This window comes from Danio rerio, chromosome 9 (genome assembly GCF_052040795.2).
Source record: "Danio rerio strain M-AB ecotype USA chromosome 9, GRCz13ab, whole genome shotgun sequence".
Taxonomy (NCBI): domain Eukaryota; kingdom Metazoa; phylum Chordata; class Actinopteri; order Cypriniformes; family Danionidae; genus Danio; species Danio rerio.
The window spans coordinates 42,576,092-42,587,500 of record NC_141029.1 but is presented as its reverse complement, the minus strand read 5'-3'; the positions used below and the strand labels follow the sequence as shown (position 1 = coordinate 42,587,500).

Here is an 11,409-nt window from a genome sequence, read left to right as displayed (position 1 = left end):
AATATTGATAAAGATCATTAGTGTTCTGCTAGCGTGAAGGGGATTGTTGATCGCTGCGGGGTTGCACGCCCTTCAGCATTGATTTGAGAACGCCTTTTACATTTAATTCCTGACTGTGAATCGAGGCGGAAAAGAGAATCAATGCTGAATCAAAAGAGAGATTGGAAGTTTATCTATCTATCTATCTATCTATCTATCTATCTATCTATCTATCTATCTATCTATCTATCTATCTATCTATCTGTCTGTCTGTCTGTCTGTCTGTCTGTCTGTCTGTCTGTCTGTCTGTCTGTCTGTCTGTCTGTCTGTCTGTCTGTCTGTCTGTCTGTCTGTCTGTCTGTCTGTCTGTCTGTCTGTCTGTCCATCTATTTATTTATTTATTTATTTATTTATCTATCCATCCATCCATCCATCCTTTTATCCATCCTTCCATCCATCCATCCACCCTATTATGTGTAAGGGAATAAGCACTGTAGACAAAATTAACAATTGAATAATGTAACTGATGTTTTGCCACCAAAATTTGCGCAATTTTCTGCCTGTGTGCTATTTTTAATTTTGTTTCAGTTAATTTAGCAAATTGTTCTTCGGCTAAATTACACATCAACACGCAGGATTGTTTTTTGTTGCTTTACTATTGCAGTATTGATACCTCATGTTTGAAATGGCATCTAAAAACCTTATGTTTTATATATAGTGTATTTTTTATTAGCTTTTATTTTATGTGATTTTATGTGAAAATCTTAATCCAAATTGTAACAGTTTTTTTTTTTTTTGGAGAAGAAAACAAACAGCAACACAAAAAAAAAACAGTTTGATGGACATTTTGTGGTTATATATGGCAAATAACTTTGGTTGCTGACTGGTTTTAGTTTTTCTCCTCACGGATATTCAAGTTAACTTTAAGAGATTAAACGTAATTTAGGGAAATATGTCAACTGAGAAAAACAATTACATATTAGGGAGTAAATAGGTGTAATTAGTCAAGTTAATGGTGTAATAAATCATGTTTTGCCACCAAAATTGTGTTGGTTAATGCAATTTTCTGCTATTCCTCTGCAATTTCAGTTCAGCTTTTTTAACCGACAAAGGCTCACAGCCGAAACCTTTGTTTTTTTTTCCTCCTGTGATTCATTTAATAAATTATTGAGTGTGGGCCTTTTTTGCTTCTTGTTCAACTTCTTTTACAATTTGTTAAAGATGCAGAATGTAACCATTGTTTACATAATTATTATTATTATTTTAAAAAAATTAACACAAGGTTAATGAATAAACTGCATGCTTCCTGTGGAAGAGTGTTGTAGCCGAAGCTACATCTCACCTGTTTATGGATAACACAAGTTGTGCAGATAAACTAAAATAGGTCAAATATAAACATTTTACAGGCTCACCATAGTCATACAAGATTAGACAAAAACACAGGCAGATGGATTCATGACGGTGCACTCAAAAATACTAACACTCTCCTCTAGCTGCTCTTTTAACTGTTCAAATAACTCCGCTAAAAACGACTGCTTTCAAATGATTAACTGCGATTAATCCCATCCAAAATAAATGTTGTATATGTAATATATATATATATATATAAAGTATATATATATATAAATAAAGTTTAATAAATGCATTTAGTTTGTTTTTATTCTTGAACATTCTCCTTACTATTTTTTAAAGAGAATAAACAGTACAAAGACCTGACTTTGTTTGCACTTTATTTTGATGGTCGGTTTGTTGATTTGTAAGTTACATTGCTTCTATATTCCAACTAATTTTTAAATTCGATTATAAGTAGACTGTTAGGTTGAGCTTAAACTTAGGGTTGGGGTAAGGGTTTAGTGTAAGTTGACATATACTTGCAAAGTTTCTTATAGAAAGTTAAACGTCTGTTGAAGGAGCAGTATCAACAGAAACGAAGCAGACAGTCTGCTAATACTCAAGTGGACCATCAAAATAAAGTTTTACCCTGACTTCAAATTATGTGTATATACAATATCACTAAATCGTAATGTTTCATCTAGTTAATTTTTGCTAAATGCAGCTTTTAATTCAGAATTTGACTGAATTCTTTATAATGGTGTTTCTGGAGAATATCACTCACTTTTCTTTCTCTTCAAGTCATGTCCGGCACAGGGTTACGATCCACCTCGCAAAAGATGTCCATCATCCCAGATCGTCTATAACCTTACGGGCGTCAACATTGAAAACTACCTGCTGGCTACTGCCAATAACTTCATCAGAGACAGGTGACTGCTCAATCTGACTGCACAAATCATTCCACAGCATTAATCTAATCCCACAAGGTAATTTCTTCATGTCACAAAGTTCAAAATATGGCGAGGTGGAATATTAAGGAATTTATGAACCGCTGGTAGGCTGATTAATAATTAAAGAGGAAGCACTTCAGTTTATCCTGTCTTTACCATGGCATTTCCGACCAGCTGACATTTTCCATCCTAGTCAAATAGCACACAGCACTGGGGGGTGCTGCTGGCATGAAAGTGCTTTATTACACCTAAAATAGTAAGTCTAGCATTCATTATTCATACATTGCTCTTCCAAAAAAAGGAATAAAATACAAAGCAGACCCTGCTCTATGTGGTGGTGAAAATAAGTAATAAAAAAGGCAAATCACAGCTTTAGCAGGACACTCAGAGAGAATTGAACAAATGTATAGAATGGTTCAAATGAAGTCTTTAGTATCAAAACACTACATTTATTGCATAAAGTATGTGAGAAATAACATAAATTCACATTTAAGTTACTAAAAAGTGATTTAAACAACTTTTTAACCTTAGAATTAGATCACACTATTCACGCCAGATAAATAACTACATAGATTACAGTAACATTCACATGTTAACATTGGTTCATTTGTAAGTCATGTAACACTGGTTGATTCATTCAATATTGCTTGTGCACCAAATTAAAAGTGTGACTAAATAAAAGGAAAGGTTCTCCATGCAATGAGAGCACAAGTGATCACAAAACTGCATGTTAACCTCTGATGAAATTGGTAACCTGCCTGGGATGGCAAGTTTATTTATAAAGCACATTTCATACACAAGGGTAATTCAAAGTGTGTTACATAAACAGGAATAAAAGAGACAAGTATAAGAAAATAAAAACAAAGAATAACAGTGATTCAAAACAGATAAAATGTATTAAAACGGGTTTTAAAAGAATGAAAAAGAAAAGAAAGACATAATAGTGTGATTTGTTGGAAGTAGCACAGTGCTCATTCAGTAAAGGCACAGCTAAACAGATGTGTTTTCAGTCTTGATTTGAATGTGCCTAATGTTGAAGCACATCTGACCATTTCTGAAAGCTGATTCCAGCAGCAGGGGGTGCAGTAGCTGAAGGCAGATTCACCCTGCTTTAACAGAACTCTTGGAGTTTCCAATTTACTTGATCCTAAAGATCTGAGTGATCTGTTAGGTTTGTATTCAATGAGCATATCTGTACTGCATTGAGGTCCTTGGCCTTTTAGTGATTTATAGACAAGTAATAATACTTTAAAATCTATTCTGAATGTAACTAGGAGCCAGTGTAAAGACCTGAGGACAGGTGTGATGTGCTCTGATTTTCTGCTTCTGGTCAGAATCCTGGCAGCAGCGTTCTGGATGAGCTACAACTGTTTGACTGTCTTTTTGGATAGGCCAGTGATGAGTCTATTACAGTAATCCACCCTGCTGGTGATAAAAGCATGAACAAGTTTCTCACTGGAAACAAAGCATCCAATTCTTGCAATTATTTCGAGATGGTAGTATGCTGATTTAGCTACTGCTTTGTCATGACTATTGAAACTCATATCTGACTCTAGAATAACACCAAGATTCTTGACCTTATTGTTTGTTGTTTGACCCCTAGAGTCAAGGAACACATTCAACTCAATTCAATTCAATTCAATTCAATTCAATTCAATTCAATTCAATTCAATTCAATTCAATTCAATTCAGTTCAGTTCAGTTCAGTTCAGTTCAATTCAATTCAATTCAATTCAGTTCAATTTCGCCTTTATTTGTATAGCACTTACAATGTAGATTGTGTCAAAGCAGCTTCACATAAAAGATCATAGTAAATTGAAAAACTGTAGTTTAGTATTTAGTGTTTAAGATTAGTTTATCTCATTTCAGTGTGGTTTAATATTCACTACTGAGAGTCCAAACACTGAAGAGCAAATCCATCAATCCCAAACCATACAATCTAGTGGCGACAGCGGCAAGGGAAAAAAAACTTCACCAATTGGCGAGAGTGAAGAAAAAAAACCTTGAGAGAAATCAGACTCAGTTGGGCACTACCATTTATATTTCTCCGCTGGCCAAACGTCTTGTGCAGAGCTGAAGTCTCAGCGGTGGAGGCCGCTCGTCTGTCCCTGGGGCGTAACAGGAATCAGTCTCATGCTCTCCACTCCTCCATGACCACCACAGCAACTGCTCAGGATACGGCCTGGTCCAGGATATGGACACCATGGGATCATCTTGCAATGAGAACATTCACCTTGAGAACCTAGGCATGGGATGATAAACACTTTCAAGGTTTAATGCGGTTTGGAAAATTTTGAAAAGGTTTTAAGTTTGATCAAGTATTCTGTGGTATATGTAATTTTTTTACATGTTTGATTGCAGTTTTATTTAGTTTTTTTTACAGCAACAGTATCTCCAGCAGAAAAAGACCCTCCACATTATAAGCTACCGATCAGCCCTAAGATTCAGTAAACATTTAAAAACAAATCACTTATGCACCAACTTTCAAGCATGCAATAGACCTAACAGTCCAGTAACTTGCTTTATATCCAAAGAAAATAAATATGCCTCTTCAAGTTGTAAAGAAATCTGTGTTTTTGAAACTAATGAAGACAGCAGAAGTCAAAGATCACAGTTTCTTAAAACATAATATATTGTGTTCAATAGGGAAAAGAGTTGTTGATTTTACCCAGACATTTAAAAAGAATATATTTTAGAGCAGTATACCTATTTTTATCCAAGGTTATCATATGGTCAAAGTCTCATACCGGCACTTGACTGAGCTGTTATTATTGGATCACTGAAAATGCACAGTGGAATTTTCATAAATGTATACAACATGTAAACAGAGTGTTATACCAGCCAGGATTAATTTATGCTTTTTTGTGCTTTGTTTCAGATATGGAGGCTGGGAGTTTGGAAAGCCTCTTCCCATTGATCTTAAGATGGACATGTTAGATGTGCCAGCAAACAGAACCCTTAGTAAGGTAATTTGGATGAGTGATATAACATTGCCCCAATGGCAAAGTGGCTCATTGTCCCAGCATAGCAGTTTATGTAGACACTAACAGGCTCGGCTCCAAAATCAAGTAAGCTGCCACGTAGGCAGTATTTTAATGCATCATAATCACCCTCCTGATGCGAAAACCGTTTCAAAAGGTAGGCTGCGGAATTACATTGCTTTCGAAAACTAAAACTGTTGAAGCAGTATTGCATGAGTGCTTTAAACATTGCGTTCTTTATGGTGAAAAAAAGAAATTTTTCAAGAGAACAAATGAAACTAAATATCATTCAGTAACAAAAGTTGATTCCAAGCATGCATTTATTATTTTACACAATAGTTATATGTATATTTACACAGTTTAGAATAACAAATTGTTAACTCCTTGATAAATCAGTGTAGCTCAGGAACAGAGCCTTAGACTGACTTTTTTATTACCATTGTGATGGATTGTATTAATATTTGTGTTCACACAGGTTTGGTATAATTCAGAAGGTCACCACTCTATGCCAGCCTACCTCAACAGCCTTAACAACTTTTTCCTGAGATCCAGTTTGCCACCTGAGAAACGATATCAATACGGTTAGTTCAATCTCTCATTAGTACTTTAAAAGTCCAGTGAAATGCTTTGAAATATGCATTTTTATTCAATGTTTGACATAATCTCAACCGAGACAGGAAGAAAGGGTGGGAAAATGTAGCTCCTCCCCTTTTTCAAAATAGCCAATAGCGTTTTGTTTTATCACTGCCAATGAGAGTTGTTGAGCTCAAGCGCATCAGATAAAATGCGTCTTGAAGGGGGCGGGGCATGTCCGTTACTAGAGAGCATTTGATTGGTTGTGATTTGATGAGAAACTGTAGTATGAAGTGAGGTGAATAAAACCATTGATCCATTTAGGCGGAAGTGACAAACTTCAAGCTTGACATTTTTAAATCAGTTTTATCTTAAAAACTAACAATACTGATACTAACATTTAAAAAACCTTATTTTAATTTCATGGGACCTTTTATGGAATGAGGAAACATGTGTGGAGCACATTCATGTATCATACCAAGTGATGCAGTGAGTGTATGCTTTTTTAAACAGATAGGTCTTTAATCTAGTTTTGAACTGCGAGAGTGTGTCTGAACCTCGGACATTATCAGGAAGACTATTCCAGAGTTTAGTAGCCATAAATGAGAAGGCTCGACCTCCTTTACTCGACTTTGCTATTCTAGGTACTACCAGAAGCCCTGAGTTTTAAGATCTTAAAGAGTGTGTTGGATTGTAGCGAAACAGAAGGTTGGTTTTAAAGAAGCAATATTTTAAATTCAATACGAAACTTACCAGGCAGCCGGAGTAAGGATGATCAATTTGGGGTGATATGATCATATTTTCTAGAGCTGGTAAAAACTCTGGCAGCTGCATTTTGTGCTAGATGAAGTTTATTAATAGAGGATGCTAGGCAGCCAGCAACAAGAGCATTACAGTAATCCAGCCTAGAAGTCATAAAAGCATGGACTAGCTTTTCTGCATCTGAGATGAATAGCATACTTCATAACTTAGCGATATTTCTCAGATGAAAGAAAGTGAAAAAAGTTTTTGTGACATTTATGATGTAAGGGATTTATGATTTTCAAAAGTTACATTGCTGTCTAATGTGACACCCAGATTTTTTATAGTAGAGCTAACGCTAACTTTGTATCCCTCTAATTGTAGATTAAGTTGCGAGATCTTCTCTGTACAGTATTTAGGCCCAATAAGTAATAATTCTTTCGTCTGAGTTTAAGAGAAGAAAATTGTTGGTCATCCAGTCTTTAACATCTTTAAAACACTCAGTTAGCTTAGATTGTTCAGACATCTCATCAGGTTCATCACATCTCATCAACAATCTGAAATATTTTCCACCCTTAATCTTTGAGACTGTACTAATATAATGGCACCACCCTCAGACAGGGGGCAGTGTGTCTGTACTTTCTCTCGCCATGAAGCAGAGTGGTCTGAATGCTAATTAGAGGTGCTGAGAACTGAAATGAAGGGATAGAGCTGGTTTTATTTCAACACTGCCAGACTGGCCCAGTGGCTGAGATTCACTGTCCGCCTCCAGGCAAGATTAATGCAATCCCAGCAGTCAATAATGGAAAAGGGGGAATGCATTCATTCAAATGTAGCCGGTGAACTCAAAACAGAGCATAAATTCAGCAAAGGTTCATGGGAGGAGTAGATTGCTGGTCACGTGTTTGCCGGGCATATATAGTCATTCTCATGTGCTAAAATCTCTCTCACTTTATTTTTTTTACAGCTATTTCCATATCCAGCCATCCTTACCCTGGCCAAGTGCAAGACGAGGATCTCATGTAAGAGAACACACACACAGACACACGCATATGCAAGCATGCACGTCCTTCTGTCTGGCAGCTAAAGCTGATAAAGTACTCTGTGGGACCAAATACAGACTGAACGTATTAGTTGGGCCGGTACCAAATCACAGACCCAGTGGTGGGGAAAAGAAAGCAATCAACCAAATGATGGGCTTTAGATAAGATATGCAAACATTGCTCTGACATTTTCATTCTAGTGGAGCACTTGAACTAATGTAATTTGACTCCTGTATTTACTCCTCTTTGATTTTTTTTCCCTGAGCTTGGCTTATTGATTACTAACCCAATATAATGTGTGTTTACTCTGAAGGTGGTTCGGAGGTTAATTGATTCAATGTTGCCACCCAAACATGCTTGTGTTTCGCACACTGTCGGCAACCATGCCTAAATTTGAAAGACACGCTCTGTAAAATGAGCTCAATTGTTTCGGTCTCACAGCTGGGATAAGGCTGGCTTGATGCCTGTGCTGCTTAGGCCTGAGAAAGAGATTTCTTGAGAATGGAGAAGACATGCAGAGAAGGCAAGAAAATGAAGAAGAATAGCTCGGCTACTTCTTCAAGTAGTAGGAACAGAACCTAAAAGTAATGCATTCATTTACCAGGCACTTATATCAAAAGCAAAGTGCCTTTAAGGCAAGTCAAAGCACTTGGCGGCCATGTTGGTAACAGCCTCAGGCTGCTGTTTCAAGTACAAATAGAGTGCTGCAGGAATGAGTCCTGCAGCTCAGATACAAGTTAGCATTTCTGAACTTTTAGTTTCATCGTCATGAGATTTTTTAAAATGGGTTTTTGAAAATAAAGTCTTTGTTTAACACAAGATCAGGGCATTCTCATAAATATAATTTAAAGGGGTTGTCCACAGTGTCCCTGCTGAAAAATCCAGCTTAAACCAGCCTAGGCTTGTTGACTGGTTTTAGCTGGTTGACCAGGCTGGTTTTAGAGGGGTTTTGGCCATTCCCAGGCTGGTTTCCAGCCATTTCCAGCCTGGTCTTAGCTGTTCAGGGTGGAAAATGACCAGCCGAATACAGCTAAAACCAGCTTGACCAGCCTGGTTTAAGCTGGATATAGCTGGTTTTGGCTGGACTCCCAACTTGGCTAGGCTAGTCAAGCTGGTTTTAGCTGGTCATCTCCCAACCTGACCAGCTAAAACCAGGCTGGAAATGGCTAGAAACCAGCCTGGAAGTGGCCAAAACCCCTCTAAAACCAGCCTGGTCGACCAGCTAAAACCAGCCAACCAGCCTAGGCTGGTTTAAGCTGGATTTTTCAGCAGGGGTATTTTTAAGGTTTGGTTGTGTTTATAAGATGCAAAGCAATGTGTGTTAACGCTAACTCTAAAAGCTAACTTTATAAAAGCCAATGCCACCCTTTGCATTAAACTTTGAGCGTATTACATTCAGAGATGTTGTTTATGTTTACACATCAACTAAAGTTCAAAAAATGGACCACACCTTTAACAGTAGGCAATAAATATTACATTTCTTGACCAATTTTTAAGGGGACACAAATAATAAAGTGAAATTGTACTTATAAAGTTATCTTCCCACCGTGAAATCTTTGCTTTACTCATGATTATTGTTTAGGGAAGGGTGTGGGTGGGTCAGTTGGTCAGTCAGAGACAGCTAAGGAGAGCTGGTGAGAAATGGATCTTTTTTTTCACTCATTGACATTTCTGTTGGTTTGACATGCTTCTCATATACAATTAAAACAAGGAAATAAAAAGGTTTAAAATTGTATTTAAAATTAGTTAAGACTAAAAAGAACAAAAATTGATTACACAAAAATACTGTGGGGCATTTCTGACATAGCTCAGTGCTTATTTAGCAAATGCACAGCTAAACAATATGCTAATTGTGGCCGTTAATGTTAAGTTAACATTATGACAAGTTGACACTAATGAAACAATGCATGGAAAACAGCTTTGGCTTGTTAGTTGGAGTGCACTATGCAATAAGCAATTGTAAACAAGCTAACTAGATAAGTAATATTTTTGTAGCAGACGCATGGAAAATTACACTGTAATCATCATTTTTGCCACAACTTATTTATGAATGAGTCTGCATCAACTACATTAAAGAGAATCAGTTTATTTACTGTGAATAAAATACCCTACTTACTGGAGTATAACATTAGCTGAGTCACAGCCACACACCTGACTCCTGTGTGTGTGTAGAGCAGGTGAGATGAACTGAGAAAGCAGGCAGTGGGCCAAACCACTGTGACGAAGAGGAGGGGGAACTCAACTGTTTCTAAATGCATTTGTTGCATTTCTCCCCCAAAATTTAGTTTATGTTTACATGTATTTTTCACAATAGAGAGTGCGATTAAAACAAAAATTGGAGGTTTGGGAGTTAGGGGGTTAACTCTCCAAAGCTAGACTTTTATTCACTGCCATTGATTTTTAGCCATAAAACATGTTCTATATTCAAACTGATGTTGCAAACTATATATATATATACATATATACTTTGACCATTTACTGCCCCTCATTATTCCTAGTCGATCCCCCATAAGCAAATGAATCAGAAATCCAAAAGCATTCCTAGAAAAGAACTTACTTCCAGGGCCATTTTAATAAATAAAAACTAAGACTAAAACTGTTGGTCAAAAAACATTTTAGTTACTTGAAATAAAATGTTAAAAATTATAATAAATGAAAAACGAAAACTAAATGAAATAAACTGAAAAACTAACTGAAATAATAAATAAAGAAAGAAAGAAATAAAGAGATAGTTAAATCAATCAATAAATAACTAAATAGATATATAAATAAAAAATAAATAAATAGATAGGTAAATAAATAAATAAATAGTTAAATAAATGGATAAATAAATAAATAAATAAATAGTTAAATAAATAGATAAATAAATAAATAGATAAATTAATAGATAAATAAAAAATAAATAAATAAAGAGATAGTTAAATAAATCAATAAATAAATTGATAAATAGATAAAAAAATAAATAAATAAATAAATAGATAAAAAAAGAAAAAAATAAATGAACTGACAAATAAACAAACAAACAAATAGTTAAATAAATGATAAATAGATTTTCATAGCCAACCACTTCAGTCAAGTGCATAATTTTATATATAATACATTTCTATACAACCCTAATGATATGTGATTGGCTAATGGCAGACATATTTTTACAATTACAGTTTTAATTATCACCTAATTCATTAAAACTGTCTTTAATGAGGGCAATATGGCACAATGAAAATATACCTTTACTTTGTTTCATCTGTAAAATATTTTCAGCTTCAGCCGTGACCCTTGGTAATTCATAAAATTCAAGTTGATAGCTACTGACACTTTCATGGTCAAAACCAAAATACACACACATGCAAAACAAAATGAATAGCTGTGGCTCCTAATGATACATTAAGGTCTTATAAAGATAAATGATTGATCTGTGCAAAAATCATTATTAAAAACATACAGTAATTGCCTTTAAACGTTATCTCTGAGGTCTCGTCTAACAGCCTTAATTGACAAGTAAGGCTTCGATACAAAGTTTCACAGTTTTCCAGAAAAGTTTGGAGCTGTAGAGTACAAGTATGATCTAGGTAGTTTATCCCTTGACTTCAGTGGTCAGCCAACCGAGCCCTGAATGTAAAGTGATCCTGGCTTCTGACTCTCTGTGGTATGATGCTTCTGCCCTTCCATGAGCTCGCTTCGTTCTTATTTGTCCTCTATTCTTGATTTCTTTTTTGGAGGCATAGTACTAGATGGGGCGCGTAGGGACAGCATTAAAGGCAGAAGCTCAGCTGGTGTCTACTAGAAGAAGAAATGTCCTGCTGAGACTGA

General features: G+C 35.8%; 1 protein-coding gene across 2 annotated transcripts in view; it reads left to right on the top strand.

Annotated features, from left to right (window-relative positions):
- abca12 (ATP binding cassette subfamily A member 12) overlaps window positions 1–11,409 on the top strand; it is a 161,131-nt gene that overhangs the window by 120,058 nt on the left and 29,664 nt on the right. For both annotated transcript variants that reach the window (XM_087268247.1, XM_087268246.1), the window contains 4 exons: window positions 2,113–2,240; window positions 5,140–5,227; window positions 5,718–5,823; window positions 7,524–7,578. In XM_087268247.1, the coding sequence (XP_087124373.1) occupies window positions 2,113–2,240; window positions 5,140–5,227; window positions 5,718–5,823; window positions 7,524–7,578 (377 nt within the window). The remainder of the gene's footprint in view (window positions 1–2,112; window positions 2,241–5,139; window positions 5,228–5,717; window positions 5,824–7,523; window positions 7,579–11,409) is intronic.